The sequence below is a fragment of the Peromyscus leucopus genome, chromosome 18 (assembly GCF_004664715.2).
Source record: "Peromyscus leucopus breed LL Stock chromosome 18, UCI_PerLeu_2.1, whole genome shotgun sequence".
In the NCBI taxonomy this organism is placed as follows: Eukaryota; Metazoa; Chordata; class Mammalia; order Rodentia; family Cricetidae; genus Peromyscus; species Peromyscus leucopus.
Window position 1 is genome coordinate 2827241 of NC_051078.1, and position 26992 is coordinate 2854232.

Genomic DNA, 26992 nt, shown 5'->3' on the forward strand with positions numbered 1-26992 from the left:
ACAGCCCCCGCGTGCCCAATACCTCCCCCCCCCAGCCCTCCCAGCCGTGGGCGTGCGTAATGGGAACCAGATGGGGCTGGAAGACACGGAGGGGGTTGGGCTCCTTGAAGGCGTTCCTGCACGGTGGGCTGTCTCGTTACGCCTAGCCATCTCGCTCACCTTCCATCACGCCGTCCGGAGATGTCCGGTAACATGTGACCCCAGACAAGGTAGCCGCCTTTCCCTGGCCTTGCCCCCACCCCCCATCGTCCAAGCCATAAGGCCTGGTCATCAGAAAACAGGGTGCCACGAATAGAGGAAGGCATGGCATCCCCATCCCTGCCCTACCTAGCCAACCCCGACGTGCCCAGTCGACGCTCGAGTTAAGTTGTAGCTTCCACCTAGTTAAACTTGGACAACTAGATGCGGGGATTTTAACCCACCTAGTGAAACTTCGGCCACTAGATGCGGGGAGGGAGGGAGGCGACCAAGGTTTCTGAGGGCCGCCTCTTCCAATCACAACTTTTAGGGCCCGAGAAGGGTGCTGAGACTCCGTTAGGGATTCCTGCGCGGCTCACAGGTTTTTAACCCTGAGCGTGCCAGCTAGGGGAGCCGGGCAGGAGGCACCGCGCAGCCGAGCCTTCGCCAACTTTTCACCGCTCACTTCTAGCATTCAAACGAACGGCTCGGCGCGGCCGGAGCGTGGGCAAACGGCGGGCGTCCGCGTTGTTGTTTAGACGCGTGTGCACGTACGTGCGCTCCTGAGTCTTTGTGTACTTGTGCGTGGTTGTGAAACCGCGCTCTCGGCTCACAGGGGTAGGAGAGGTGCAGGGAGTAGGAATGTAGCCGGCGGGGCGCTCACGTGGGTGCGTGGGCGCAGAGAGGGCCGGCTGTGCATCCGGCGTGGGCGGCGCGGAGCGACCTGCCCCGCCCGTTGGGTCCCCAAGCTCCCCCCCCCTCCCCTCCACTGCCCAGCCTCGGTCACCTCGGTCCCCAACTTGGCGCCCGACTCTTGAGTCCCCGCCTCCGCCTCCTACTCCACACCTTCCCCCCCCCCAACACACCCCCAAGTCTCCTCCCCTCCGTCTCCGCAGCAGCCTCTCGGAGGCCCCGAGGCCTCGGATCCCACCCCCCGCCTCCGGTCCCAGCCCCCGGTTCTGCCCACGCCCTCCTCCCGCCAGCCCGGCAGCCAGCGCAGCGCCCGGCCTCGCTCCCCGTGCGTCCTGCGGGGGAGGAGGCGCGGAGAGGCGGCAAGCGCAGCCGGGGAGGTGGGGGCAGAGGCACACACAGAGGCGCGGAGGCTCGGAGAGAGGAGACGTGGAGGGAGGGACGGAGCCCGGACAGCGGTGGACCGGGGACGCGCGCGCCCGGCAGAGCGCAGCGGGCAGCAGGCGCCGGGAACGGAGAGGGCAGGCGCGGGTGATCCCTGGCCGTCCATGCACAGAGCACCCTCTCCCACAGCCGAGCAGCCACCAGGCAGAGGGGATAACACTCGCCGGACCCCGCAGCCCAGACTCAAGTTAGTGAGCAAAAGGAGGTGCCGGGGAGTGGAGATGGGTGGAGCTGGACTCGGGAATGGGGTCCGGAGGGTGGAGGTCGAAAAGAGGACATGAAGAAGCGGCACGGGGGTGGGAGGTGGAGACTGATGGGGAAAGGGGGTGAATGTTCAAATTAGGGGACCTTGGGAGCAAACAAAGACCCGATGAACCTGGAGACTATCGATAGAGTACTGCCTCGTTTTCCATTCCAGATTTGCTCAGTGGGCATGACCTGGCACGGGAGCCCCCTGCAATGTCCCCAAGCGCCAGGGGGAAGCTCCAGACCTTGATCTCACAACAGAGCGAGGGGTGGGGGGCGCTTAGCTGGCTTAGTGTGTCACTGGAAGGGAGCGCGCCATCCCTAGATCCGGGTGAAGGTGGTTCGTTTGGGAGGGGGTGTGCTTGGGGCGTCCCTTCTCATTAAGTGTCCACGGCGTGGGGAGGGGGTAGTCTGCGTGTGCAGCCCCTTCCTCAAGAGGCCTTCAGCTGCTCCCGCACTCCCTTCAGAAGATCGGGGTGGAAAAGGAAGGAGAAGAGAGTAGGCGGGAGCCCCCAGGCGGTTTTCGCCCACAGACGCTGCCGCTGTAGGAGTGTGTGGGAAGAACAGCCCCAGAGCAGAACAACCGAGGCTTCCCTCCCCCATCGCCTGAGAAGAAGAAAGGGGCTTGCTGAGTAGTGGGGAGGGCCACACAGAGGGAGGGGAGCCGCGGAAGGGTACCGGGCAGCCTGGAAAGTTGGGACAGATGACTAGGAGGGTGCAGTAACTTCTAATCCCAGAAACGGAGGGCCGGGGAGCAAGGGTTCACTGAAGAGCCGGGGAAGAGGCCACACCCCTCGCGCTCAGCTACCGGGCCAGGAGTAGAGCCCCTGGTTTCCCAAGTTAACTTTAATGTGGGATGTTACATTAAGTAATGCTGGGGCTGCTGAGTGTTTAGGGGAGAAGTAAGGACTGTAATTTGGGGGAAGATGGGTCTAGCCATTTCAGGGAAATGCTGGTGGGCCTCAGTGTTCACGACTGTGCTGCCCCAGACCAGAAAGATCAAAGTGAAAGATGAGGTGAGGGTTTTCGGGGGAGCTGCCGATAGGGCACTGGCTTTCGGTGCTTCTGGCTAGTCTGGGACGGCATGGGCATGGCTGTGCCTCTGAGCAATGCTCGGTTCTCAGTGTGCTCAGCCTTGGGCACTGGGCAGAGGAAAGCATTCAAAAGAGAGCAGGGATGAGGAGGAGGAGGAGGAGGCGGGAAAGAGAGGACAATGGTCCGTGTGGGTTGGTACCCAGCAGGGGCACTTGGACTCACTGCCTCTCTCCTGCCCTTCCTCCTCAGGGCAAGTGCCCCAGCCATGGCACTGCCTCGAACCCTGGGCGAGCTGCAGCTGTATCGGGTCCTGCAGCGCGCCAACCTCCTTTCCTACTACGAGACCTTCATCCAGCAGGGAGGGGACGATGTGCAGCAGCTGTGTGAGGCGGGTGAGGAGGAGTTCCTGGAAATCATGGCTCTGGTGGGAATGGCCACCAAACCACTCCATGTCCGACGTCTGCAGAAAGCTCTCCGAGAGTGGGCCACCAACCCGGGGCTCTTCAGCCAGCCCGTGCCCGCTGTGCCCGTCTCCAGCATCCCGCTTTTCAAGATCTCGGAGACGGCGGGTACTCGGAAAGGGAGCATGAGCAACGGGCACGGCAGCCCAGGAGAAAAGGCAGGCAGCGCCCGAAGTTTCAGCCCCAAGAGTCCCCTTGAACTTGGAGAGAAGCTGTCGCCGCTCCCCGGAGGACCTGGGGCAGGGGATCCCCGGATCTGGCCGGGCCAGAGCACTCCAGAATCGGATGTCGGAGCAGGAGGAGAAGAGGAGGCTGGGTCGCCCCCTTTCTCCCCACCCGCAGGGGGAGGCGTCCCCGAGGGGACCGTGGCTGGGGGGATGGCTGCAGGTGGGACTGGGGCTGGTCCAGACCGCCTGGAACCAGAGATGGTACGGATGGTGGTGGAGAGTGTGGAGAGGATCTTCCGGAGCTTCCCCAGGGGTGATGCCGGGGAGGTCACATCCCTGCTGAAGCTGAATAAGAAACTGGCAAGGAGCGTAGGCCACATCTTCGAGATGGACGATAACGACAGCCAGAAAGAGGAGGAGATCCGCAAGTACAGCGTCATCTACGGCCGCTTGGATTCCAAGAGGCGCGAGGGCAAGCAGCTCAGTTTGCATGAGGTGAGGGCCTGGGTCCTCAGGACCGCCCTTCACTCCAGGGGTTCGGTCCATTCGCCTCTGAGAATTCCCGCATTCTCAAGCTCTGTATCATGGTCCCCTTGGCTACCCAAGTTCCCCACACACTCATGCTGTTTACCTCCATCGACTGAAGGGGAAACAAGGAACAGTGAGCCCAGCCGGTCAGCCCTGTGCTTCCTTCCGAAGGCCTCCCCAGACGTAGAGGCGGCGCCCTAGTCAGGATGCTGAGTCCCTTACCCTACCCTCCAGCCTCAGGAAGCCTGGGTTTTGTTTTAAAGCAAGCATCCTTTGGATGGGCCTCCCTTGGTGGTGAGGGGGAGAAACAGGAGACTCACGCTGGCTCTCCCCCTCTTGCCACAGCTGACCATCAATGAGGCTGCAGCCCAGTTCTGCATGAGGGACAACACGCTCCTACTTCGAAGGGTGGAACTCTTCTCCCTGTCCCGCCAAGTGGCCCGCGAGAGCACCTACCTTTCCTCCTTGAAGGGATCCAGGTGAGACCCCCTTTCCCCGGGCCGCCTTTGGTTGGAGTCCTGCCAGGGACCTGGAAGTCTTGCCTACCGCGGGCAGCTCTAGGCTTGCCTCCCTCCCACCCACCTGCATGGCCTACGCCAAGTCAGCTTGTGTGAGGCCTGCTCCGCACTCCCGAGCCCCACAATAATGACTGAACTGAAGATTCCTACCCAACCAGCCGCTTTGTGGCGTTTTTAAGTCATGCCTCTTTTCCTGGCCAGGTTGTGTGCCCTGTGCATTCTGGGGCCCTCCCTAATCCCCGCCTTCCTTCCTCTCCTAGGCTCCACTCTGAAGAATTAGTAGGCCCACCACTGAAGAAACTGAAACAAGAGGTAGGGTGTTGGGGGCGGGGAGGGCAGGGGAGGGCAGCCTACCCCAACCACAGCCTTGGTCAGACCTCATTTCCTAAATTTTGGGCCATCCACAGGTTGGGGAACAGAGTCATACCGAAATCCAGCAACCTCCCCCAGGCCCTGAGTCCTATGCACCCCCATACCGCCCCAGCCTAGAGGAGGACAGCGCCAGTCTGTCTGGGGAGAGCCTAGACGGCCACTTGCAGGGTGAGTGGCCTTGCAAGTGCTTCGCCTTGGGAGGAGGCGGGGGTGGAGGGGTGGGGGGGTTGCAGGCGCCGAGCCCAGGAGTCAGCTGCCTGGAACCGGGCTGGGAGGTCCGGCTGGATGGGGGGCAGAAGGACCCTGTGGTGGGGACGAGCTGCCGGTTGCGGGTGGGTCCCGTGGGCGGGCGGGCGGCAGCCCCTGACCTGACCAGTGCCCATGCCCACAGCTGTGGGGTCGTGCCCAAGGCTGACGCCGCCCCCTGCTGACCTGCCCCTGGCTCTGCCAGCGCATGGGCTGTGGAGCCGCCACATCCTGCAGCAGACGCTGATGGACGAGGGGCTGCGGCTCGCCCGCCTCGTCTCCCACGACCGCGTGGGCCGCCTCAGCCCCTGCGTGCCTGCGAAGCCTCCTCTCGCAGGTGAGGCGGCCCACAGAGCTGTCCCCGAGCACCCCAGCGACTCAGGCCCACACCAGGGTCCTCGTTGTCCAGGACCCGAGGGGAGGAAGAGGAGGGACACGACAGACAGACAGACCGTCGGGAACAGTGGCAGGGGCTCCAGCGAGCCAGACCTTGAGGGGGGGCGGGGCAAGCTACCGTCGGGGGGTCGTTTCCATTGGGGAGGGTCTGACCCAGGTGGGGGGGATCCTGGACGGACGGGGAGCAGAGAACAGAATGAGAGGTGAACAGTGGAGTCAGCAGTAAGGGAAGCCTGGCGAGAACTGCTTAATGCGGGGCGGGAAGGGTGGGGGGTGGAGTCGCTGGAGAGTTGTGGGGATAGGGTTCCCCAGCTTGGAAGCCAAGGAGCCCAGAGCTGGGCGCTTTGTGTGTGGAGAGGAAAGGAGTAGGCAGGCAGAGGGCCGGGCAGCCGCTGGGCTGAGAGTGACGCAGTACACAAAGCCACCAACCCTGGCTTGGTATTTTTAAACTCTGCGTGGGTGGGAGTGGGGCGGGGACTGGAGGGGGGCTTTTCTGGAGGGGGAAGCTGGGAGTCTAGCTTCCTGTGTTTCCCCTGATTTGGCTACCAGAAACTCGGTGGCTGGGGGGGGGGGGGGCGCGGTATTTGTAGGGTGGGTGGAGTGAGGCCTGGGAGGGGGCCAGGGATGAGTTGGGGGGTGGCGGAGCCTGGGGAGGGGGGAGGGGGAGAGGTCAGAGCCAAGCCGCCCCCGCAGCTCCTGACAGAACCAGAAATTCCAGCAGAGCAGAGGCGGGTGAGACAGAGAGAGAGAAGAGAGAGAGACACAGAGACAGAGAGCTACACACAACCAAAATAAGAGGGGGAGCCGCATGCACTTGGGCATGGAACCCCCATACACACGCAGTGGGCAGGAGGCGGTAATGGAGTCAATGGGGTAGATGCCGCGGTCCTCCGCGTTTTTCTGTGCCCGGCCTGGCTCAGCCTCCATCCCTGCCTCCTGACCTACACCTTTTTATTTTTTTATTTTTTCCATACAGAATTCGAGGAAGGCCTGCTGGACCGATGCCCGGCCCCGGGACCTCACCCCGCTCTGGTGGAGGGTCGCAGGAGCAGTGTAAAAGTGGAGGCAGAAGCCAGCCGGCAGTGAACAGTGGGGGTGTCTCAGACCCAGGACCCAGGCTTCTGGCTCACTTAGACTTCCCCCCACCACCACGTTCTCTGTCTTCGAACTCTAGTCACCACCCTAGAAGGATCCTTCTGCTGCCCCTCTGCCACCCATCTGCCCCATGGGCACAGGACTATGGGGCTTCAAGCAATAACAAGCAAGGGCCTGGCCAGATGGCACCAGGAGGGTGCAAGGTGCGCCCTCACCCGGCTCAGGGGCATGGACTTTGCCTCCAGCCTGCTGGGGCTTCTCCCTCGCCTCACCACACACACCCATCCTCCAGGTGTCCACCAGTGGTAGGAGCCGCTGGAGTCCAGCTTGGACAAGTGTGGGAAGAACTTCCTGGAAAGGTCTAGCCACTGAAGATGGCGTCGTTTGCCCTGAGACTGGGGGGGCCTGGGAAAACTGGGTCCCCCCTCCCCGTCTTTTTTGTGCTTCTAGTTCGTTTCTTTAATTTAACAAGTGCTGCGGTTTGCCCGACCATTCTCACCCCCCTGCCCCCCCCCCTCCTCCCAGCAGTTCGTTCTGGTACTGTGTGTGAGGGTTCCCCACGGTGGTTCCCCTCACCAGCCCCTCAGAGGCCTGGGTTGGACCCTGGGTCTCCTCAGGCCAGCAGGGATGCAGCACCTGTCAAAACACTTAGAGTGTCTTTCTTTTCAGATTTGTGTACAGTAGATTATTTATTTTGTTATTTTGGAATAAAATTTATTTTATGGCTTAGGATCCATGACCCCCCCTTCCCCCCCCCCAGTGAGGGAAAAGGGACTGCATGAGACCTGGAGAGTGGAGAGAAGCCGGCAGTGGATAGGAAAATAGTAGTTGGGCCCCCAGCGCCCAGGGCGCTACACACCAAGGCTTGTACCCCCCCTCAGTCCTCGGGGCCCTGGGAAACGGGAAAGCATTGAGTCACCAAGGCCATAGCTACATGCACATGTCACAGCCGCATAGTTACACCCGAAATGGCATCGGGTGGCCCTTTTACACCGTCTCGGCCTTTCGAATACGTGGTGTCGCACAGGCAGAAGCAGAGCTACGTGTTCTGTGTGGTCATAGAGTGAGTGTGTGACATCTGCAGGCTAACATGTCTCGGGTCAACGTTGGCACAGCTACACACAAAGCTTAGCTCTTGTGATGTAGAGTCGGGGCTGTCAGAGCCTCTTTGATGGCAAGATTTTGGAGGAACTTGGTTTTTTAATCTAAGCGAGGTCCACACCAGTAACCATATACCTACGCCACCTTTTTCCTCCCACCCAGGGTCTCCTGAACCCCTGCTTCAATGCCCTCTATCCGTGGCATGGTGTCTTAACGTGTTTCTGCATGTGTGTCCCAGGCCCTGCCTCAACACAGGAGCCCTTGGTACCCTAACCTGTGCTTGCCTAATCCCTTCCTGCTCAGCATGTTCTGGTCTTCTGTGTGTGTGTGTGTGCGCGCACGTGTGTGTGCACACGCACTGTGACGCCAGCACACAGATGCCTGTTACCGCATTAGAGCCTGAACATCCTTCTTCCCCTGTGCTGGAAAAGGGGCCCTGATGTGGTAGGAAGGATGGAGCGCAGTGGTTCCATACGCCAAGCATTCTCCCAGTTCTTTCCTCCTGACCAAGGAACAGCTGGAGACGGGAGGCGCCTGCAAGAGCAGGTATCCAGGGCAGGTCCGTAGAGACAGCAGAGGCTCTGTGTCTGGGCTTCGCCAGCTGGGATCACCAACTGGGGTTGGTCCTTAGGTCCAGGTGGGACATTGAGATCCCGGATTGCCCGTAAGGAGAGGGCTGTAGGAGGGACTGGGCCCCCAAGGGCCCTCCTCCTGCCTCCCCTTGGCCCTCCAGGAGCAGCTTGTTGAGGTCCTGTTCAGTGGGAGGCAGCAGGGGAGCGTACATGTCTTCGCCAACCCTGCAAGGAGGAGGGAAAAGTTGTGGAGCAGACACGGCACCCAGTCTCTCCCAGCCCTCACCCCCAGGCTCCTACTCACCAGGAGTCCTGGGAGAAACCTCCCACAGGCTGAGCCAGGCAGCTGTCTTCTGCCATGGTCACATCTGGGCAGAGCAGGGGTTCGGGGCTGGACACGGCATGATCCTGAGGCTGGCACTGCAGCAGGTTCCTGCCAGGGGCCGGGAGAGGACGTTTGGAGGGGTTGGCAGGGGAGGCACGGAATGGAGAGGGCGGGGTCCGGGGGGGTTTCGTCACTTACTGGGGGTGAGGCTGGTCAAAGTGTAGGTTCATCGGGCTTATGTTGGGGGGCATCTGCAGGTGAGGCCTGGAAGCAGGAAGGAGAAAATAGGAAGGGAAGCCGGCAGAGGGAGAGGATTGCCAATCAAGACCCGTGAGTCAGGAAACAAGCTGACGGGCCTTATCCTGACTTAGCATTTCACGGACCAGCATTCCCTCAGGAGGCCATTCTGAGGCTCCTAGACCAGGTTTCTCCCCTGAAAAATGGTGTGTGTTTCCAGTTTCCAATGTTACTTTTTTTTTTTTCTTTTTCTTTTTTCCCAGACAGGGTTTCTCTGTGCCCCCCTGGCTGTCCTGGAACTCACTCTGTAGGCCAGGCTGGCTTCGAACTCACAGAGATCCACCTGCCTCTGCCGCCCGAGTGCTGGGATTAAAGGCGTGCGCCACCACCGCCTGGCATGCCCAATGTTTCTTTAGACTGAACCATGGTTCTGTTTCCTAGGCCCGCTCCACATCAACTCCCAGGAAGACAGAAAAGCCCTTGGCTAAGAGCTGATTAAGCAACTTAATGCTACTTGGGGAAGGAAAGGGTCTAGGCCATTTCAAGGATGATAAAGATTAACAAATAAAAATCATCACAACTGCTGGGAGGCAGCTCAGTGGTGGAGCACACACACTCGGCACATGTCCAGTGCATTCCCTCAGCAACAGGGGATGTCGTTACCATTTTCCCCTAGCCATCCGAATCTTAGGCATCACTCCCATAAACCCCTGTGCCCGTGCTGCTGTTCCCACACAAGCCCCGCGACCCACCGTGATCGGATGCCGCCCCACCTCATCCCCCACAGGCTCCGACTTACTCCGGAAAGGCTGAAAGCATATTGATCGGCTCTTCTAGGGGGAGGCTTTGAAATGAGTGGATGGAATGAGACTGTGGAGGGTACCTGCGGGAAGAAGGCAGACTCTGGTGCAAACCCTTCCCCTGGCAACCCCATCTCTCCTCTGAAAGGCCTGCTGGCCTGTGCCGGCCCCCTCCTAGTCTCTCCACCTCCTTACCCCATATCTGAGCCGAGCTGCACAGAGGCATCGGTGGCCATGCCAAGATCATAAGGCGGCACCATGGCAGGCATCTGGGGCTCCGGAGTCGGAAGAGGCTGGTCCCTGAAAGAGAGAAGGAAGCGCGTGTGACCGACAAAGGCCACTCCTTCCTACAGATAAGTGGCAGCCCCCAGTCTCCACCCACCATCCACACCATCCCACTCACCTTTCCACAGTCATCTTGATAGCAGTTGAGACGTAACCCCTCCCGTCCTTGCCCATCTGTTCAGCTGTGGTGGGGGAGAAAGGAGAACTGGGGTGGATCCCACTACCAAGGAGGTGGGCAGGGGAGGGGTGACGGGCAGGTGGGGGCGGGGCTGCATGGATGGGAGGGAGGCCAGGATGACCCAGGCAGGCAGAGGGGTACAGCTGGAACAGGGAGGAAGCGGGTGATGGGGGGAATCAGAGCTGCCTGCTCACGCTTATAGTGGTTCCGGAAAGCCTCATCCTTGGGTTTCTTGGGGTAGAGGTTTTTTAGCTGAGCAAGATCCCGGATTCGGTCCCCCAGTGAGCGAATGGACAGGTCTTTAGCAGAAAATGGCTGGATGTTCTCTATCTGTGAGGAGCCTACAAGAGGGAGGAGACCCTAAGGTCTCTTCTCTTCCCCCAGCCCCACACCAGACCCGTTCTCAATCCACCACGGCCTGTGAGAGGAGGCCTAGGGTGGAAGGCTTGGGTGAAGGAGACTCATTCATGCCCATTGCCATGGGAGTTGAAGGCGAGACCACAGGAGGAAGGGCAAGAGGTCAGACCTAAAGAAGAACTTCCTAAAGACATCAAGGATAGCCAGGACATTCCCTTCCCTAGGAACCCAAGAGAACACAGCATGGAGTCGGAGGTCTGGCTGTGGTGACTCACCATCCTGACCCCGGATGACGTGGGCAATAGTGATGCCCCCAATCTCAGAGTCGCTAAAGCGGAGGAGGAAAGTTCCATCTGGCTCGTTGAGGAGAAGGCTTGTGACGTACTGTTTGCTAATAAAGCCGATGATCAGCCTGGGCAGGTGAAGGAGGAGACATGGATGTGGACACTGGGTGGAGAGAGGGAGCCACGGGTACAGATGCGCCGCCTCCTGGGGCCAGGGACTCACCGGTCTGACCAATAGCTCCGGAGACAGCGTTTGGTGAGATCCAGGACACCATCAAACCACTGCCAAAAAGTGAAGCCACGGCCCAACAGGATCTCCTGAAGGGTGGAGACGAGCAGGGGTGAGTAGGGGAGGGGCCAAGCTGGAGCGGGCACAGGGCAGAGAGCATGAGAGTCAATGGTTGAGGACCGAAGTGACCCTGAGGCCCATCAATGGCAACCCCTCACCCTGACCACATTGGACATTCCTTCGGGCTTTTCCGTATATTAATTAATTTGGACATAACATAATAACCACAGCAATTAAATGGATTCTGAGAAAGGTAAGTGACTTCCCAAGGTCCACGCTACTGGTAAAGGACAGAATGGAGATTTGAGTCACGCAGTCTAGCATGGGAGCCCCTCATCATCACTCTGCTAAACCCTGTCCTCAGTAGGGCCTGGTAAAGGCCCACTCCAGTGGAAGGCGATGATTGCCTGTCACTGTCCTGCTGCCCTGTTCTCTTCAGTAATGAATTCTCTGGGCACACAAGCTCCTCCCCACCGTCCATTTCCTGTTTGTTTGTTTGAAAGTGGGAGCCAGGGGAAGGAAGGCATTGTATCGCGAGAGAAAACTCCAGCTCTGTGTTGGCAGCTGAGCATAATGACCACCCAGGGCAGAGACATAAGCCATCCTTTCTCTGTTCTTGTAACCGATTCGATCCTGAGCCACCTCATCTTGGAGACAGAAAAACACAGTAGCTGATACAAAAAGTCAGAAATACATGTTGGGCATGGTGGCTCATGCCGGTAAATTTCTGTACCTAGGCTGGAGGCTAAGGCCGGAGGAGCTTGAGGTCAAGGCTAGCCTGGGCTATCCAGTGAGTCTGAGGTTAGCCTGAGCTACATATCAAGACCTTAACTCAAAAGAAAAAAGAAATCTGGGTCTCCACCCGAGTTGTGTCACTTGGGCTGAGACCTGGCTTGTCATCCCTGAAAGACTTACAAATAACACCTACCCGAAAGGGACGTCGGACGGGTTAAGGTAGGTAACGTACATGAAGTGTGAAACCGTGCCTGGTAGGTAGTGAGCTGTCCGCACAAGGCAGAAGTCGAGTCCCACACGGTCTTGTGTGATTTCACCCAGGTTTTGCAATAGACCATTTTTCTAATGGGTCAAAGTCATTTTTCGAATCAGAGCTCTGTTTGCACACAATCTGACTGAATCATGTGATTCACTGCTTAAAAAAAAAAAAAAGGAAGGAAGGAAGGAAGGAAGAATAGGGTCCCCAGACCAAAACTGAGGGATGCCAGAGAATGCCACAGAACGGAAGTGTTTTCTCTCTGGGTCACGACATGATAGTGGTACTGTGAAGATCCTAAACGTCTATCCCTAGGCAGAAACTAGGGAGGTCTCGAGCGCCCCAGAGGTGAAGAGCTTGGGGTAGGAAATCGAAAGAGCAGGGAAATGACCTTGTTGAACTGTGACCAAGACACACAACGGTGCTGGAAGGCCTCCATGCTGAGGCTGTTGTCGTTGAAGATCTTCTGGGCCAGGAAGAGGAAGTGTTCCGGTAGCAGTCCCCGGCTGGTCCCCACCTCAGCCATGAACTTGAGGTTCAGAGTTTCACACATTTTCTCCCAGGGCACTCTCTCGGCTACCACAAAAGGCACGCGGTCCTGGGTAAAAATAGGAGAGAGAGGACATTTTTGGCTAGCCCTTCCTCCAGCAGCCTTCATTCTTCCCAATTCCCTGAGCTGGCCCACAAACAGTGATTCCTCAGCTGCTGTTTGTGGTGCCCCGGCAATGCCAGCTGTTAGGACCAGCATGGAAAGACGTCAGAAGCCCAAGAGCAGACCCACCAGAAAGACTTGAGTTAGGCATCTGAGCCCGCCTGGCACCCACCAGCTAGGTCAGCACCCTGTCTTACTGCGTAAGACTCCACCCTGCCTCCCCCCCACCCACCCCCACCCCCCGTCTCCCACTCCAGGCCTCTCCTTACCACCTCAGAGAAGGCATTGTCCCACAGGATGGTGGCTTTGGCATTGTTGTCTTGGTTACCGTGGACAATGACCACCAAGGGCAGAGACAGGGCCTAAGGGGTAGGGAGAGAAGTTTGCCCTCAGTGGGGTCACAAGTGTCTCAAAGAGTGGGGTGGTGTTCCTCCTCCGGCGCCCTGGGGAGTTGTTAGTTCCCAGGACACAGTTAAAGGCTGGTGGCCCATCACTGGACACTTTCTGAAGCTCGGTGGGCACGGTAGGGCAGAGAAGCAGTTACGAGTCAGTGCTACTGGGTTGGGGATTTAGCTCAGTGGTAGAGCGCTTGCCTAGCAAGCGCAAGGCCCTGGGTTCGATCCTCAGCTCAAAAAAAAAAAAAAAAAAAAAGTCAGTGCTACAAAGCCAGACTTTCAGGGCTCAAACACCAGTCCCAAGGCCTAGAAGCTGTGTGACCTGGGCCAGCGACGGATTCCACGACCCAGTGTCCTCATCTGTAAAGTGAGGCTAGTCATAGAACCTATCTTATACTGTTACCTAGAAAATGTCCTGGTTGGTTTTTTGTTGACACAGGCTAGAGTCATCTAAGGAGAGGGAACCAGAGGTGAGAAAACACCTCTAGGAGGCCGGCCTGTAGGCAGTGCTGTGGAGCATTTTCCTAGTCAGTGACTAATGTCGGAGGGCCTAGCTTGCTGCGTGTGGAGCCACCCCTGGACAAGCGGTCTTGGTGTCTGTGAGCAGGCTGAGCAAGCCATGAGGAACAAGCCAGTAAGCAGCATTCTCCCATGGCCTCTGCTTCAGCTCCTGCCTCCAGGTTCCCACCCTGCTTGAGTTCCTGCCTGACTTCCCACAGTGATGGACATTACCTGGAAAAGTAAGGTGTAATAAACCTTTCCCTCCCCAAGCTGGTTTTGGACATGGTTCTTGTGTGTGCTTGTATATCACTGGAAACAGTGCCCTGTTCTATGACGAGTTCTTGGCGTATGTGGATGTGCACGAGTGTGTGTATGTGTATCGCTCATCACAGTGCCCTGATCTCCTGTTACATAGAAAGCACTGGTAAGAGTCAGAGAGGTGGCCGGGCGGTGGTGGTGCACACCTTTAATCCCAGCACTCGGGAGGCAGAGACAGGCAGATCTCTGTGAGTTCGAGGCCAGCCTGGGCTACAGAGTGAGTTCCAGGAAAGGCGCAAAGCTACACAGAGAAACCCTGTCTCGAAAAACCAAAAAAAAAAAAAAAAAAAAAAAAAAAAGAGTCAGAGAGTTGGGTGTGGTGGTTTAGGCCTACAATCCCTAGCACTTAAGAGGCAGAGGCAAGATCTTGAGTTTAATGCCAGCCTGGACTACAGAAGAAGACAGAAGACAGAAAGAAAGAGAAGGAAGGAAGGAAGGAGGAGGGAGGGAGGGAGGGAGGGAGGGAGGGAGGGAGGGAGGGAGGGAGGAAAGGAAGGAAGGAAGGAAGGAAGGAAGGAAGGAAGGAAGGAAGGAAGGAAGGAAGAAAGAAAGAAAGGGAGAAAGAGAGAAAGAAAGAGAGAAAGAAAGAAAAATGACACAAAATGAGAAAAGTGTTTGAGGGTCAGTAAGATGGCCCAGGGGACAGAAGTGTTGGCAGCACAAGCCTGGCGGCCGGTTACATCTCCAGAGCCCCCAGACCCCCAGAGCCCACATAAAAGTGGAAGGGTCGTCCTCTGGTCTCCACATGTGTACCGTGACGTGGACATGCTACCTCCCCCACCCACAGTAACGACGACAGTCATATTTAAAGGAAAGGAGTTTAGAGCCAATGCAGGCTACGTCACGAGACCCTGCCTCAAAAAAGCAAACAAAACAGAACACCTCGGTGGTGACACAAGCCAGATCTTGTTCCTCTCAGCTCCATCTGCCCCCCACGGGCTATGAGGCAGTCCTGTGGCCAGGAGGACGTGGGTCCCGGGCTGCAGCAGCAGGGCGGGGGTCAGTTCTCACCTGAAGCTGGATGAGGAGCTTGTTGGGGCCCAGGGTGAAGCTGGTGGAGAAGAGCACAGCACACTTCTCCTCTGTGACAGACTCTGTGCCCTTCCGCTCACAGCGCTTAATTTTCTTGAGGAGCTGCCAGGGTGAGGAGAAGGGGGAAGAGGGGAGGACGAGAGGGCAGAGGTGTTGAGAGCATCCTCTGTGGGCCCTCAGCATCCTTTCCAAGGAGAGTAGCCCAGTCTGGGGATCCTGCCCGCCCCCGTCCCCAAGGCCTCTCACCAGGTTCTTGAACAGGGCGGAGCAGCAGTTCCCAGGAATGCTGTTCTCCAGAGGCACCGTGTTGTTCATGATCTCTCCTGTGCTCTCCCTGGGGGGTGGGGGGGAGGCACTGACCACTGCTGTCACTGGTCCTGGCCCTCCATGTCCCTACCTGTGTTCTGTGTGTGTGTGTGTGTGTCTGTGTGTGTGTCTGTGTGAGTGTGAGTGTGTGGTGAGTGTGTCTGTGTGTGTGTCTGTGTGTGTGTATCTGTGTGTCTGTGTCTGTATGTGTGTGTGTGTCTGTGGGTGTGTGTCTGTGTGTGAGTGTGTGTCTGTGTGTGTGAGTGTGTCTGTGTGTGTGTGCCTGTGAGTGTGTGTGTGTCTGTGTGTATGTGTGTGTCTGTGTGTGTGTGTGTCTGTGTGTGTGAGTGTGTGTCTGTGTGTGCCTGTGAGTGTGTGTGTGTGTCTGTGTGTCTGTGTGTGTGTTTATACATATTGCTAGCGCTGAACCCAGGACCTTGGCAAGCTAAGCACCCGGCCTACCGCTGCCCTGCGCTGCCCTGCTTGTTTTTAGCTTTCATCACTACTGTTGTTGTTGTGTGCAGATGTGGGGTGCATTATTCCTACTGAAGTCAGAGGACAACTTTTAGGAGTCAGCTCTCTCCGCCTACGTTTGCATCGGTTCTAGGAATCAAACCCGTGTCGTCAGGCTCACGCAGCAAGCCCCACCGCGCCACCTTGCTGGCCCCCCTGTTCTTGGGTTTTTAAAAGAGGAGTCTCCGCCTTGGCCAAATCCTGAGGACTCCCCTCAAGAGACTCCTCTCCCTTCCTCTGCCGTGACTAGCCAGAGCTCAGTCTGCGCACGCCAGAGGTCTCTTCCCCTCTCTTCTCTTTATGAAGCCAGTCTCCTCTCACCTCCACCACCCCGCATGGCTTCTCCAACCCCAGGGCCAGTCTCCACTTACACTCCAGCCCCGGGCCCCTGTGGCAGGCTGAGCTCTCTGGCCTGTTTCTCTGTCACCATGTCAGCCCTGACCAGCGGAGGCTTGGCCGAGCTGCCCAGGAACTGCAGGCCCAGCAGGAATCGGACTCCAGCCTGGAACTTAGTTTGTGTCTTCAGAACCTGAGGAGGCTGCTTCTCTACCAGGAAAGAGCTGGAGGACCGAGGAGGAGGAGGAGGAGGAGGAGGAGGAGTGTTAGGGCCTGGGTCCCCTCCAGGCGGCCTCCTTCACTCCCTGGGGTCTGCTTACAGCCGGGCAGGGGCTTATGGCGTATACCTGGTCACAAGGGTGCGCAGGACTTCGTCCAGTCGGCCGATCAGTGATGCCCTGGTCTTGGGCTCAAGCTCCCCACTGGCTGCCCCAACCTCCTGCTGCAGCTGGGAATAAATTTCCACCAGGCTTTCACACCTGGGGCCAGGGCGGGTCAGGGGGTCAGGAAGCATGGAATGCCGGCTGTTTTCTTCAGCCCAAGCCCAGGAGAACACAGGATATTGTGTGAGTAGGCATGGGGGGGGGGGGGGGAGGTGGGTGTGGCTGCAAGGCACCCAGACGGAAGGGGATTCTAGGACCTGTCTTGGCTCCCATGAGGTGCTCTCTGTCAAGGCCCAGACTCCCTGTGGAGAGCCCAGCAGCCTCTTCCTATAGTTCTAGTGCCTGAGGCTCCGAGTGCTTTAGGGAAAACTGGAAAGTGCCATCACCCGACAGACCAAATAAAAAAGGGTTTCTCAAGTCAGGCATGGTGACTAAACATTTATAAACCCAGTATTTGGGAGGCTGAGGCAGGAAGGTTACAGTGAGTTCAAGGCCAGCCTTGGTTATATTGTGAGTTCCAGGACATCCTACAGTGTAAGGCGCTATCTTAAAAACAAACATACAGGCCGCAGAGACGGCTCAGTGGTTAAGAGCACTAGTGTTCTTCCAGAGGTCCTGAGTTCAATTCCCAGCACCCACCCACATGGTGGCTCACAACCACCTACAGTGGGATCTGATGCCCTCTCCTGGCATGGAGATGTACATGCAGATAGAGCACTCATATGCATAAAATAAATGAATAAATTTAATAAAAAATAAAATAAAAACAAACATACATAAGCCGGGCGGTGGTGACCCACGCTTTTAATCCCAGCACTCGGGAGGCAGAGGCAGGCGATCTCTGTGAGTTCGAGGCCAGACTGGTCTACAGAGCGAGTTCCAGGACAACCAGAGCTACACTGAGAAACCCTGTCTCAAAAAAAACAAAACAAAACAAAAAACAAAAACAAATATACAAGCCTCCTCCTCCCTCTTGGACATGGACTTGAAGAGGAAATGATGAAAAACTCTCTATTTGTGTCTCCTTAACTGAGCGACATGTGAAGGACCTACATGACCAACCCCGCACAGAACTGCGGGAACTGGCTGGCTTCCGTGAGTCTCAGCCCACTTCAAAGCTGTCATCCTCAGCTCCCTCCCCCTCACACCTGCAGAGACAATGGCACCCACCCCAGCCCGCCCCCTCCTCACCTTTTCTGCAGCCCCAATAGGCTCTCCTCAAAGGGTGTACCATTCCCTGCCAGCTGCTGCTGCCGCTTCCAAATCTGGATCCTTTTCAGCACCAGGGCCTGGGTGGCCTCCAGGTCCCCCACAGTCCCCTGCAGCATCGTGGCCAGGTCCTAACAGCAGAAAGGAGCCTGAGCCGGCACCACACATTACCTTCTCCCCATCCCCTCCCCCACCTCAGCCTGTGTCTGTCAACTCCATCCTTCCAGCGCACTTGGAACTCAATCTCCACCTCCCAGTCCATGACTCACCTCACTCGGACAGGTGCCGTTGGCAGGAGTTTCTATCAAGCTGTGCAGAGACACTGAGGGCAGCGGGCAGAAACCAGGGGTGCAAAAAGAATAGAGGTTCACTCAAGGCAGAGGTCCAAGAAAAGATCACTTTTTGTTGTTGTTGTTGTTGTTTTTCGAAACAGGGTTTCTCTGTGTAGCTTTGGAGCCTGTCCTGGATCTCGCTCTGTAGCCCAGGCTGGCCTTGAACTCACAGACATCCATTTGGCTCTGCCTCCCGAGTGCTGGGATTAAAGGCGTGCGCCACTACTGCCCGGCTAAAGATGGCTCCTAAACCCTCCCCAAACTCCTCTGGAATCCAAACTCCTCTGGAATCCAGTCCTTGGGCCCACCTTGTCCAGCCTTGGTCCCTTGCTGCAGGGCTTCTCGGAGAAGGCGGGTCTCCCTCACGCGGTGCTGAAGCCTCCCCAGGGCTGTGGTAAACTTGAGTTCTTCCTGCTGCTTGTGGAAGGAAACGGGCAGATGGCGGAACTGCACAGAAGGAGCAAATACCAAGAGGTGAGCCGATCTGCCCATTCCTCTGCGCCCACCTCTGCCCCTCCTGGAACCTCCTCAGACCATTCTCCTGGCAGAACCAGCCTCTTCGCCCTCGTTCTCGCTGAAGCCTCCCCAGACTTGATTTGGGGTTCACTCTAACCCCAGGGACTTCCTTGGGATACCCCGGGCCTAGACCACTGAATCTTTCCTGAGTTTAAATTGAAAAATTCTAACCCTTCAGGCTTACACCCCCAAGCCCCAGGAGAATAAGGAACTAAAAAGAAAACTAGTTCCAAGAAAACTAGTTCCTGGCTCAGCCATTATTCAATCACCCCTGTAACAATGTAACAATGTAAAAAGATTTCTGTTAAGAGATGTGTTCAAAAAGAGAGAGAGAGAGAGAGAGAGGGGGGGGGGGGAGATGCGCTCAACTGTGACTGGGATAGTCGCAAGTGTTCCAGGAAGGACCACTGTGACCTTCGTGTAAACTCCACTCCCGCCCTGATACCCCCCTTGAGGTTTTGGGAAGAATGTGCATGTGGAGGTGACTGTACCCACTCTGTGATCACCCTGTGATCAGGCCATGAAATTGTATGGGAATTGTAATCTTGTGGGGTTTGTGGGTTTTTCCTTTAAAAGCACCTATGTGGCTACAGTAAGATGTGACTCTTGCTCTCCGGAGCTGAGTTTGCCCGACTGTACAGCCGCATTAATAAACACCTCTTGCTGTTGCATCAACTGGACTGGAGTCTGGGTTCTTGGGGCGCCCACTTGAGACCCTAGATTTTTGGGGTTTATCAAAATTCTTCCTAGGTTTTCATGGCTTGGGCTCGGATCCACGGGTCCAGGAATCAAGGGATGGAAAGGGGGTAGCTTCACTCACTATTACTCCCAGGGACCCACTAGAAACATTTTTGCTTCCTGTTCCCGCAACATGAAGTTCTGCTGGCCTAGAAGTCTTGGTTCCAGAGAGGGAAGTGCTCCTGTGAGGAGACACAACATTCCTTTGCACAGGAAGCTCAGGCTTCCTCCTGGTCACTTTGGGCTTCTGATGCCCCCAAGCCAACAGGCTGAGAAAGGAGGAGCAGTGTTAGGAGGGGTGGTATGCCCAGATTGCCAAGAGGAAACTGGATCGCCTCTCCACAATGGAAGTGAGAGAGATTAGGTCTGGAGTGCAGGAGATCCTTTAAGGCATCTCTGAGTGCTACTGTGCCCTGTGATTAAAGTTAAGGGGAAACCACAACAATCCAATCCAGGCAGGATGACAAAGGGCACAGACCCATCAGGAAGGAAGGGATGGGTCACTCCTTCAGGAAAAGACCCAAGACCTGCTGAGGTGCCTGCAAAGGGTGGAGGAAATACAGAATGGGTAGTAGAGGAAGGTAGTTCTAAACACCATCTAAGGGACTGGAGAGATAGATAGTTCAGCAGTTAAGAGCACTGACTGCTCTTCCAGAGGACCTGGGTTCAATTCCCAGCACCCACACAGCAGCTGATAACTATCTGTAACTACAGTTCCAGAGGATCTGACACCCTCACATAGACATACATGCAAGTAAAACACCAATGCACATAAAATCAAAATAAATAAATTATTTAAAAGAAATAAATAAGGCCGGGCAGTGGTGGTACACGCCTTTAATCCTAGCATTCAGGAGACAGAGGCAGGTGGATTTCTATGAGTTAAAGGGCAGCCTGGTCTACCAGCAAGTTCCAGGACAGCTAGGACTACATAGAAAAACCTGTCTCAAAAAATCAAAATAAATAAGTACCAACTCAGGCCATGTGACCAGTTGCAGAAATGAGGATTGTTATTGACATGAATTTTTCATTCTTTTTTTTTTTTTTTTTTGACATGAATTTTTCTGTTCTCATTTGTTAAGAATGTATTTGTAAGGCCAGGCAATGGTGGTGCATGCTTTTAATCCCAGCACTTGGGAGGCAGAGGCAGATGGATCTCTGTGAGTTCAAGGCCAGCCTGGGCTACAGAATGAGATCCAGGACAGGTACCAAAACTACACAGAGAAACCCTGTCTCGAAAAACCGGGGGAAAAAGATATATAGAAAGAATATCAGTGGTTATAATATTTAAGTTTGAGATACTAAAAGAATGTCCTTCAAGGGACATTGCCACCTATTCTAAATATATAATGTGTTTGTGGTTGTACATGGATAGTTACATCATGTTAGGTATAATTATGACCTGGTTATTGCTTTCATTTGGAAATTAAGCATGGCCTAAGAAGATATGATTGTGGGGTGGACTTATGATGGCTAATCTTGGTTGTCAATTTGACTGTATCTAGAATTAACTAAAACCCAAGTGGCTAGGTACACCTGTGAAGGATTTCTCTCTCTCTCTCTCTCTCTCTCTCTCTCTCTCTCTCTCTCTCTCTCTCTCTCTCGATTTTCAAGACAGGGTTTCTGTGTAGCTCTGGCTGTCCTGGATCTCGCTCTGTAGACCAGGCTGGCCTCGAACTCACAGAGATCCGCCTGGCTCTGCCTCCCAAGTGCTGGGATTAAAGGCGTGCGCCACCACTGCCTGGCAGAAGCTTGCTCTCTTTGCCTGCTTGCTCTTGATCGCTCTAGCCAGTCCTTTCCTTCACTGGCATTAGAGCCTAGTTCTTCAGGACTCTGGTGGAAACTGAGGCCAGCTGAGACATCCAGCTTTATGGACTGAACAACCGGTGGACTCTTGGACCTTCCATGGGTAGACAGCCACTGCTGGACTAGTCGGGCCACAGCCCGTGTGTGTGTGTGTGTGTGTGTGTGTGTGTGTGTGTGTGTGTGTCTATATGTATATATACATGTATGCATACACACACACACTCGCGTTCATTCTGTAAGTTCTGTTCCTCCAGAGAACCCTGACTAATACAAATGGGAAGGAGGGTACCACAATACCTCTTCTATGACAGCTTTTTTCTCCCCTTGAAGTATCTGTCTGATGGTGGCCACCAGCTTCAGGGGGTCCCGCTGATAGATGCTCTGTAGAATTGAAAGTGATCAACAGTGAGCCTCACCCTTATCCACGCCCCCTCCCTCCTCCAGCTCCTTGCCCCGCACTCATGTATACACTGGCGGAGGGCATAACTGTAGACTGTCAGGTTTCACACATTTGCATGCTTTAAAAATCAGTTTGCATGCCAGCCAGTGCCTGACCACAGGAGCACCATTTGCTCCCAACATCCCCCGTCCGTTCTGGTAGCCAGCGCCCACTCCCGCTCCACCCTGACCCCACCCCAACCTTTCCCCTTCCCCTCTTGCCTCACCTCCAAGGTGTTGATGTGCTGCAGAATGGCACTTCCCTTCCCCTGCTTCCCTGCGGAGGTCTGCAGATGCTGGACAGTGGCGGAGAGGAGGGTACTAGCCATGTTGTAACAGAAGGCGTCTGAACCAACCAGGAACTCCCTGTGGGGACATCATGGTAAGGCTGCCGCAGCAAGCCACGGCTTCCTTAGTGCCTCTGAGCTTCCACCCTATAGCGAGGAACCCAGTGGTTCTTTTCCCCTCCTTCCTCTCTCGATGGCTTCCTGCAGCTGCCAACCACGTCTCCTGCTCCCCCCTCCGCCAGCTATGACGACAAGAAGGTGCCCTGACGCCCCACCAAGTCCAGGCTATTACCTACACACTAATGAGTCCTCGGTTCTGAATTCTACCAGCAGGAAGGGCTCTGAAAAGGGGGAAGATATGTAAGGGGAGGCACGGGCAGCAGGACTCACCAGGGCTGGTCCTCCAGCCACTCAGCCAGGAGATGCCGAAGGTGTTGGGGAAAGTCAACATAAAGCCGTTGCAGTTTTTCTGGGGACATCTTGGAAACCAGACTCCACAGAGACATGATCTGGGATGTTTGGGGTGCCTGGGAAAGAAGAACCAAGGCCATTCAAAGAAGCTCCCAAGAAGCGAGCTTCTGGGGCAGCCGCGGCTCTTCCCTGCGGATGGTCCGGTTTTGCTGGGCCTAGAACATTCCGTCTTCCAGAGCTTCAGACTCTTTCTAGTTTCTCATGGTAAAGTCCCAGAGGGTTGAGCTAGGACGTGGGTCATCACCATTCTTCCATCACAACCTTTTTTCTCCCTCTCCCATCATTTACTTGATCACACCCGCTGCCGAGGCACCGTAAGCCACAGGCTCCCTTGGCCAATGCTGGAAGCAGGGCAATACCTTCAGCGGTAGCCATGGGCCAGCTGAAGAAATACAGCCCGCGGGGTAGGGTGACGAGAAGACATGGGACCGAAGGAAGAGCAGGCTCCGGGGAGACAGGCGGGTCCCCCTGCAGCTCGGGACCTGCTCCGGTTCTGGGTGCGAAAGGACTGTATCCTACGGATCTCGCCTTCTTATCGTGAAATAGGAGTGCTGAAGGAATACAGCACTTTCTAATGTTTTTATTTTAAGATACCTGGCTCTCGGGGCTGGAGAGATGGCTCAGTGGTCAAGAGCACTGGCTGCTCTTCCAGAGGTCCTGAGTTCAATTCCCAGCAACCACATGGTGGCTCACAACCATCTGTAATGAGATCTGGCGCCCTCTTCTGGCCTGCAGTCATACATGCTGTATACATAATAAATAAATAAATCTTTAAAAAAATAAATAAAAGCCGGGCGGTAGTGGCGCACGCCTTTAATCCCAGCACTCGGGAGGCAGAGGTAGGTGAATCTCTGTGAGTTCGAGGCCAGCCTGGGCTACCAAGTGAGTTCCAGGAAAGGCGCAAAGCTACACAGAGAAACCCTGTCTCGAAAAACCAAAATAAATAAATAAATAAATAAATAAATAAATAAATAAAGACACCTGGCTCTCTATACCAATTTGTTCTTGAGCCCCTGAGCTCAAGGAATCCTTTCCTCTCAGCCTCTCAGGTCCTGGGATGGCAGGTACATGCCTCCATGCCTTAGCTCTTTCTAAATTTTTAAAGTACTAGACAATTTTTTAATTTCAGTATTGCTGTGAACAAACTCAGGGCCTTGTGTGTGCTAGGCAAGTGCCCTTGAGTATATCAGAAGACCTCCCTATGTAGCCCAGGCTGGCCTCAAACTCAGAGAAATTTGCCTGCCTCTGCCTCCTGGGTGCTGGGATTAAAGGCGTCTGCCATAAGATCCTCTGGTCTCCACTTCCCAACTGCTGGGACTGCCGATAAAGCACCAGCACACTCGACTCCAGTTTTAGTTTTTAGTCCAATTGACGTTAGTATCTGGAAAGGACACTCCAAGATGTCATGTGGATACCCGAGACCATAGATAAGGCCTGGAAGAGCATGTGGCATCTACTCTTGTGTCTGTTATATTTTCTCCCTTATAGATCTACGCAAAGTTTAGTCCATAAATTAGGCACATGAAGACATTAACAACCACAATGATAAAATAAATACAACACACTGAGTAAAAGTTGTTTAAAATTCATGAATGGCCTTTTCTGGTATTTTCCATTTCATAGTCTCAGAGTGTGGCTCACTGCAGATAACCAAGACCATGGAGAGCAAAACCATAGGTGTGGGGGGGGGGTGCAAAGCCCTGCTGAAGGAGAGTGGGGACGGACGGACGGACGGACGGACGGACAGACGTGGCAGGGAGTCCACTGGGTCTGCTCCCTTCCTCCCTGTCTCCTGACCCCACGTGTGTCCCTTGAGAACTTTCAAAATCCCAAGATCCTGTGAGACAATGTGAGAGACACCGCGGTGGTCAGGCGCCCACCTCGCATTTGCAGAACTCTGAGTCCAGTGCCCAGCACGGCCTTAATCCCCACGCTGGATAGGAAGACAATGGCAGAGGGGTAATGTTACTAATTTATTTTTTAAAGATTTATTTATTTATTGTGTATACAGTGTTCTGTCTGCATGTACACCTGCAGGCCAGGAGAGGGCGCCAGATCTCATTACAGATGGCTGTGAGCCACCATGTGGTTTCTGGGAATTGAACTCATGACCTTTGGAAGAGCAGCCAGTGCTCCTAACCTCTGAGCCATCTCTCCAGCCCCGTATACTACTTATTATGCACTATTCCCTAGATATATCACACTCTACACATTGGCTCACTGGAACCTCACAACCGAACGCACGTGCAAGTACATGTGTGTTGTTAGGGAAGAAGCCCAGGTCCTCAGGTATGCTACACAAGTGCTCTATCCCTGAGCTACACCCCTATTCCCTCACAACAATTTTTTGTTTGTTTGGTTGGTTGTTTGTTTGGTTTGGTTTTTTTCAAGACTGGGTTTCTCTCTGTGTAGCTTTGGAGTCTGTCCTGGATCTCACTCTGTAGACCAGGCTGGCCTCGAACTCACAGAGATCCGCCTGCCTCTGCCTCCCGAGTGCTGGGACTAAAGGTGTGCGCCACCACCACCACCTGGCTAGTGTTTTTATTAGTTAATTTTAATGGAAGTTTTACCTGCATGCATGTATGTATGCCTCTGGAACTGGAGTTATAAACAGTTGTGAGTTGCCATGTATGTGTGGGAATCAAACTCAAGTTCTTTAGGAGAACAGCCAGCCAATGCTCTTAAGTGCCAAGCCACCTCTCCAGCCCTATTTTAATGTATGAAGTTATCCCTTTTCCTAGATGAAGAAACTAAGGCTCAGGAGGTTATTTAACTTGGCCAAGAAGCTGATAATTGGGCTCTGGATCGCCATAAGGATTAATCACTACCCTCTGGAGTGTTGTTAGGATTCCTTCTAGCTCAGAAACCCAATCGCCTCAAGAAAATAGAGAGGGGAGGGAGAATGGGGAGGGGAACAGGAAGAGGAAGACCAGAGAAACAGCTGGGTTGGCCAACCTGGAGTGAAGAGCCTGGAAGAGTGTGAGCAACTAGAGAGCCAGAAAAGAAAAGAGAAGAGAAGAGAAGAGAAGAGAAGAGAAGAGAAGAGAAGAGAAAAGAAAAGAAAAGAAAAGAAAAGAAAAGAAAAGAAAAGAAAAGAAAAGAAAAGAAAGGAGAGGAGGCAGGAGCAGCCTGCTTCCCCAGGGGCCTCAGAGTGGGCTGGGTAGATCAGTGGTTTCCCGGGGAGGGGGGGGGCTCTCAGTTCACATTTCTCATAGTGTCATCTCAGAGAGGAAGAGGAGAAGGAAGATGGATGGAAACTCCCTGGGTCTCCCCAACTACTCCTGCTTTTTGAGCCTCTCAACCCCGAGGGCTCCCAGCTGGAAGAAAAAGAGGCCCCTTCTCAGGACATTGCTACCCCTACCCATCCTGCTTCTCTCTCTCTCTCTGAGCTCTTCCTCCCAGCGCCCTCCCCCCTGCTCAGGGTCCTCCACCAGACTTTCTTTGCTCTAAAACTGTCTACTCCTGTGGGTGGGGCATCCTGAGGAGTCACATTCAGTTTATTTTCAAATTCAAGGGAGAGAATTCTATTCTGTCTTCCTCCCAGTCTCTGGAGTGCTCAGATTCCAGACCTTTGGCCCAATCCTTAGCCTCCTGGGGACTGGGGACCTCCAAGCCACAGGCAGCTTCCATTTCCTCTAAATCCCCTGGCAGATGGACTCAAGTCCCATCCTGTCCCTCCCCAGACACCATGAAGCCAAACTTCTCCCCTGCGCACCTGCTAACGGTGCTGCTGGGTCTCTAGGTCGGGCCAGGACACAACACCTTTTGCGTCCCGTCCCCTAGGGAGGGAAAGGCGGAGCCACCCCGCAGCAGGCGGGGCCAGCGTCCCCTTCCAGACTCCCCCCCTCCCCGCCGCAGGGGAAGCCCGACAGCCCAGAAGCCTCTGCACAAGATCCCCTCTTCCCCTGCATTCCGAGCCCGCTGACCGTGGGACCCCACTGTCAAAAGTCAAGGGCTTCTCTGGAGTTGCCGTGTGTGTGTGTGTGTGTGTGTGTGTGTGTGTGTGTGTGTGTGTGTGTGTGTTAGGCGGTGGCGGTGGCAGTGGGGGGCGGGAAAAGGGCGCCCAGGAGGTGGAGCCAGGTCAGCATGAGGAGGGTTAACCCCCCGGGGCCGGCCGCCCTCCCACGGGGAAATCTCAGCGTTTTCTGCAGTCAAGCGAGCCGTGCGAGGGGGAAAGTCCCCCTCCTCTGGGGCACCATGAGGTCTGCATCTGGGTCGCGCTCACCCTCCAGCCACACCCTGAACAGGAACCTTTCAGCAGCGGGCAGCGGCGAGGGCTGGAACGGGCGCGCGCGCGCGCGCGCGAGGGGTCCTGGAGCATCCACTTGCAGGGAGGGGCGGCCGCGCTCCCCCCACTCCCCACCCCCACCCCCACCCCCCACTCCACCCCCCGGACCCAGAGGACCCTCCTTCCCCTCTGCCCCGCCACTTTCCACGTCCCAAGGAGGCGCAGGGCTGAGGGTTGGGGAGAGTGACGTGACGCGCTGGGGAGGGGAGTGTGGAGGCCCTGTACCCACCCGAGTCCTTCCAAAGTTGGAAACTGCCAGAAGCCCAGTGCCACGAACACCAGCAGAAGCAATTTCCAGGGGACCAGCCGCCCCGCCCAGGGGAGGATCCCGAGGGGCCCCCGAAAATATCCATCCCTTCCGTCTCAGCCAAGGCCCCCCACCTTCCTCGCCCGCAGACGTCCCCTCACCTCGGCAGCCCCTCTGTTCTCTTCTCCCTCCTCTCAGATGGCACTGCCAGGCCCCATGGGTCTGTAGCTCTGTCCAGCGGGGTTCTGGGCTGGCCCTAAAAACTCAGTGTGTACACACACACATGCACACGCACACACACATCTCACACACACACACACAAACACACGCACGCACGTACGCACTCGTCTCCCGGCCTTCCCTGGCTGCCCCCGGCCTGCTGTTTCCGGCTTCTCTGTCTGCCCAGGTCCCTCCCTGGAGCTCTGACGAC

The 26992-nt window shown here is 55.6% G+C and overlaps 2 protein-coding genes across 6 annotated transcripts; one reads left to right on the forward strand and one right to left on the reverse strand.

The window, feature by feature from the left end:
* Positions 1 to 979: 979 nt before the first annotated feature.
* Positions 980 to 7107, forward strand: Nab2 (NGFI-A binding protein 2). Of its 4 annotated transcripts, none has more exons than XM_028886215.2 (7): positions 980 to 1498; positions 2842 to 3715; positions 4094 to 4227; positions 4527 to 4578; positions 4674 to 4806; positions 5030 to 5221; positions 6257 to 7107. In XM_028886215.2, the coding sequence occupies exons 1-7, from the start codon at positions 1416 to 1418 to the stop codon at positions 6364 to 6366; spliced, it is 1578 nt and encodes a 525-aa protein (XP_028742048.1). In that variant the 5' UTR covers positions 980 to 1415; the 3' UTR covers positions 6367 to 7107. The 4 variants fall into 4 exon arrangements, with proteins under 4 accessions (XP_028742048.1, XP_028742049.1, XP_037052583.1 ...); XM_037196688.1 differs by having other exon boundaries at positions 1411 to 1498; positions 2948 to 3715; XM_037196689.1 differs by having other exon boundaries at positions 1425 to 1498; positions 2951 to 3715.
* Stat6 (signal transducer and activator of transcription 6) lies at positions 6231 to 26992 on the reverse strand. Of its 2 annotated transcripts, none has more exons than XM_037196687.1 (22): positions 26724 to 26992; positions 21947 to 22083; positions 21497 to 21635; positions 21129 to 21212; positions 18080 to 18185; positions 17709 to 17761; positions 17422 to 17570; positions 16195 to 16326; positions 15883 to 16071; positions 14939 to 15026; positions 14672 to 14794; positions 12716 to 12808; positions 12186 to 12392; positions 10738 to 10832; positions 10506 to 10642; positions 10068 to 10214; positions 9814 to 9877; positions 9606 to 9710; positions 9410 to 9493; positions 8572 to 8637; positions 8353 to 8481; positions 6231 to 8273 (listed from the first exon to the last, which is right to left on the reverse strand). In XM_037196687.1, exons 2-22 carry the CDS (start codon positions 22060 to 22062, stop codon positions 8084 to 8086), a joined length of 2496 nt encoding a protein of 831 aa, XP_037052582.1. In that variant the 5' UTR covers positions 22063 to 22083; positions 26724 to 26992; the 3' UTR covers positions 6231 to 8083. The 2 variants fall into 2 exon arrangements, with proteins under 2 accessions (XP_037052582.1, XP_028742046.1); XM_028886213.2 differs by having other exon boundaries at positions 18080 to 18218.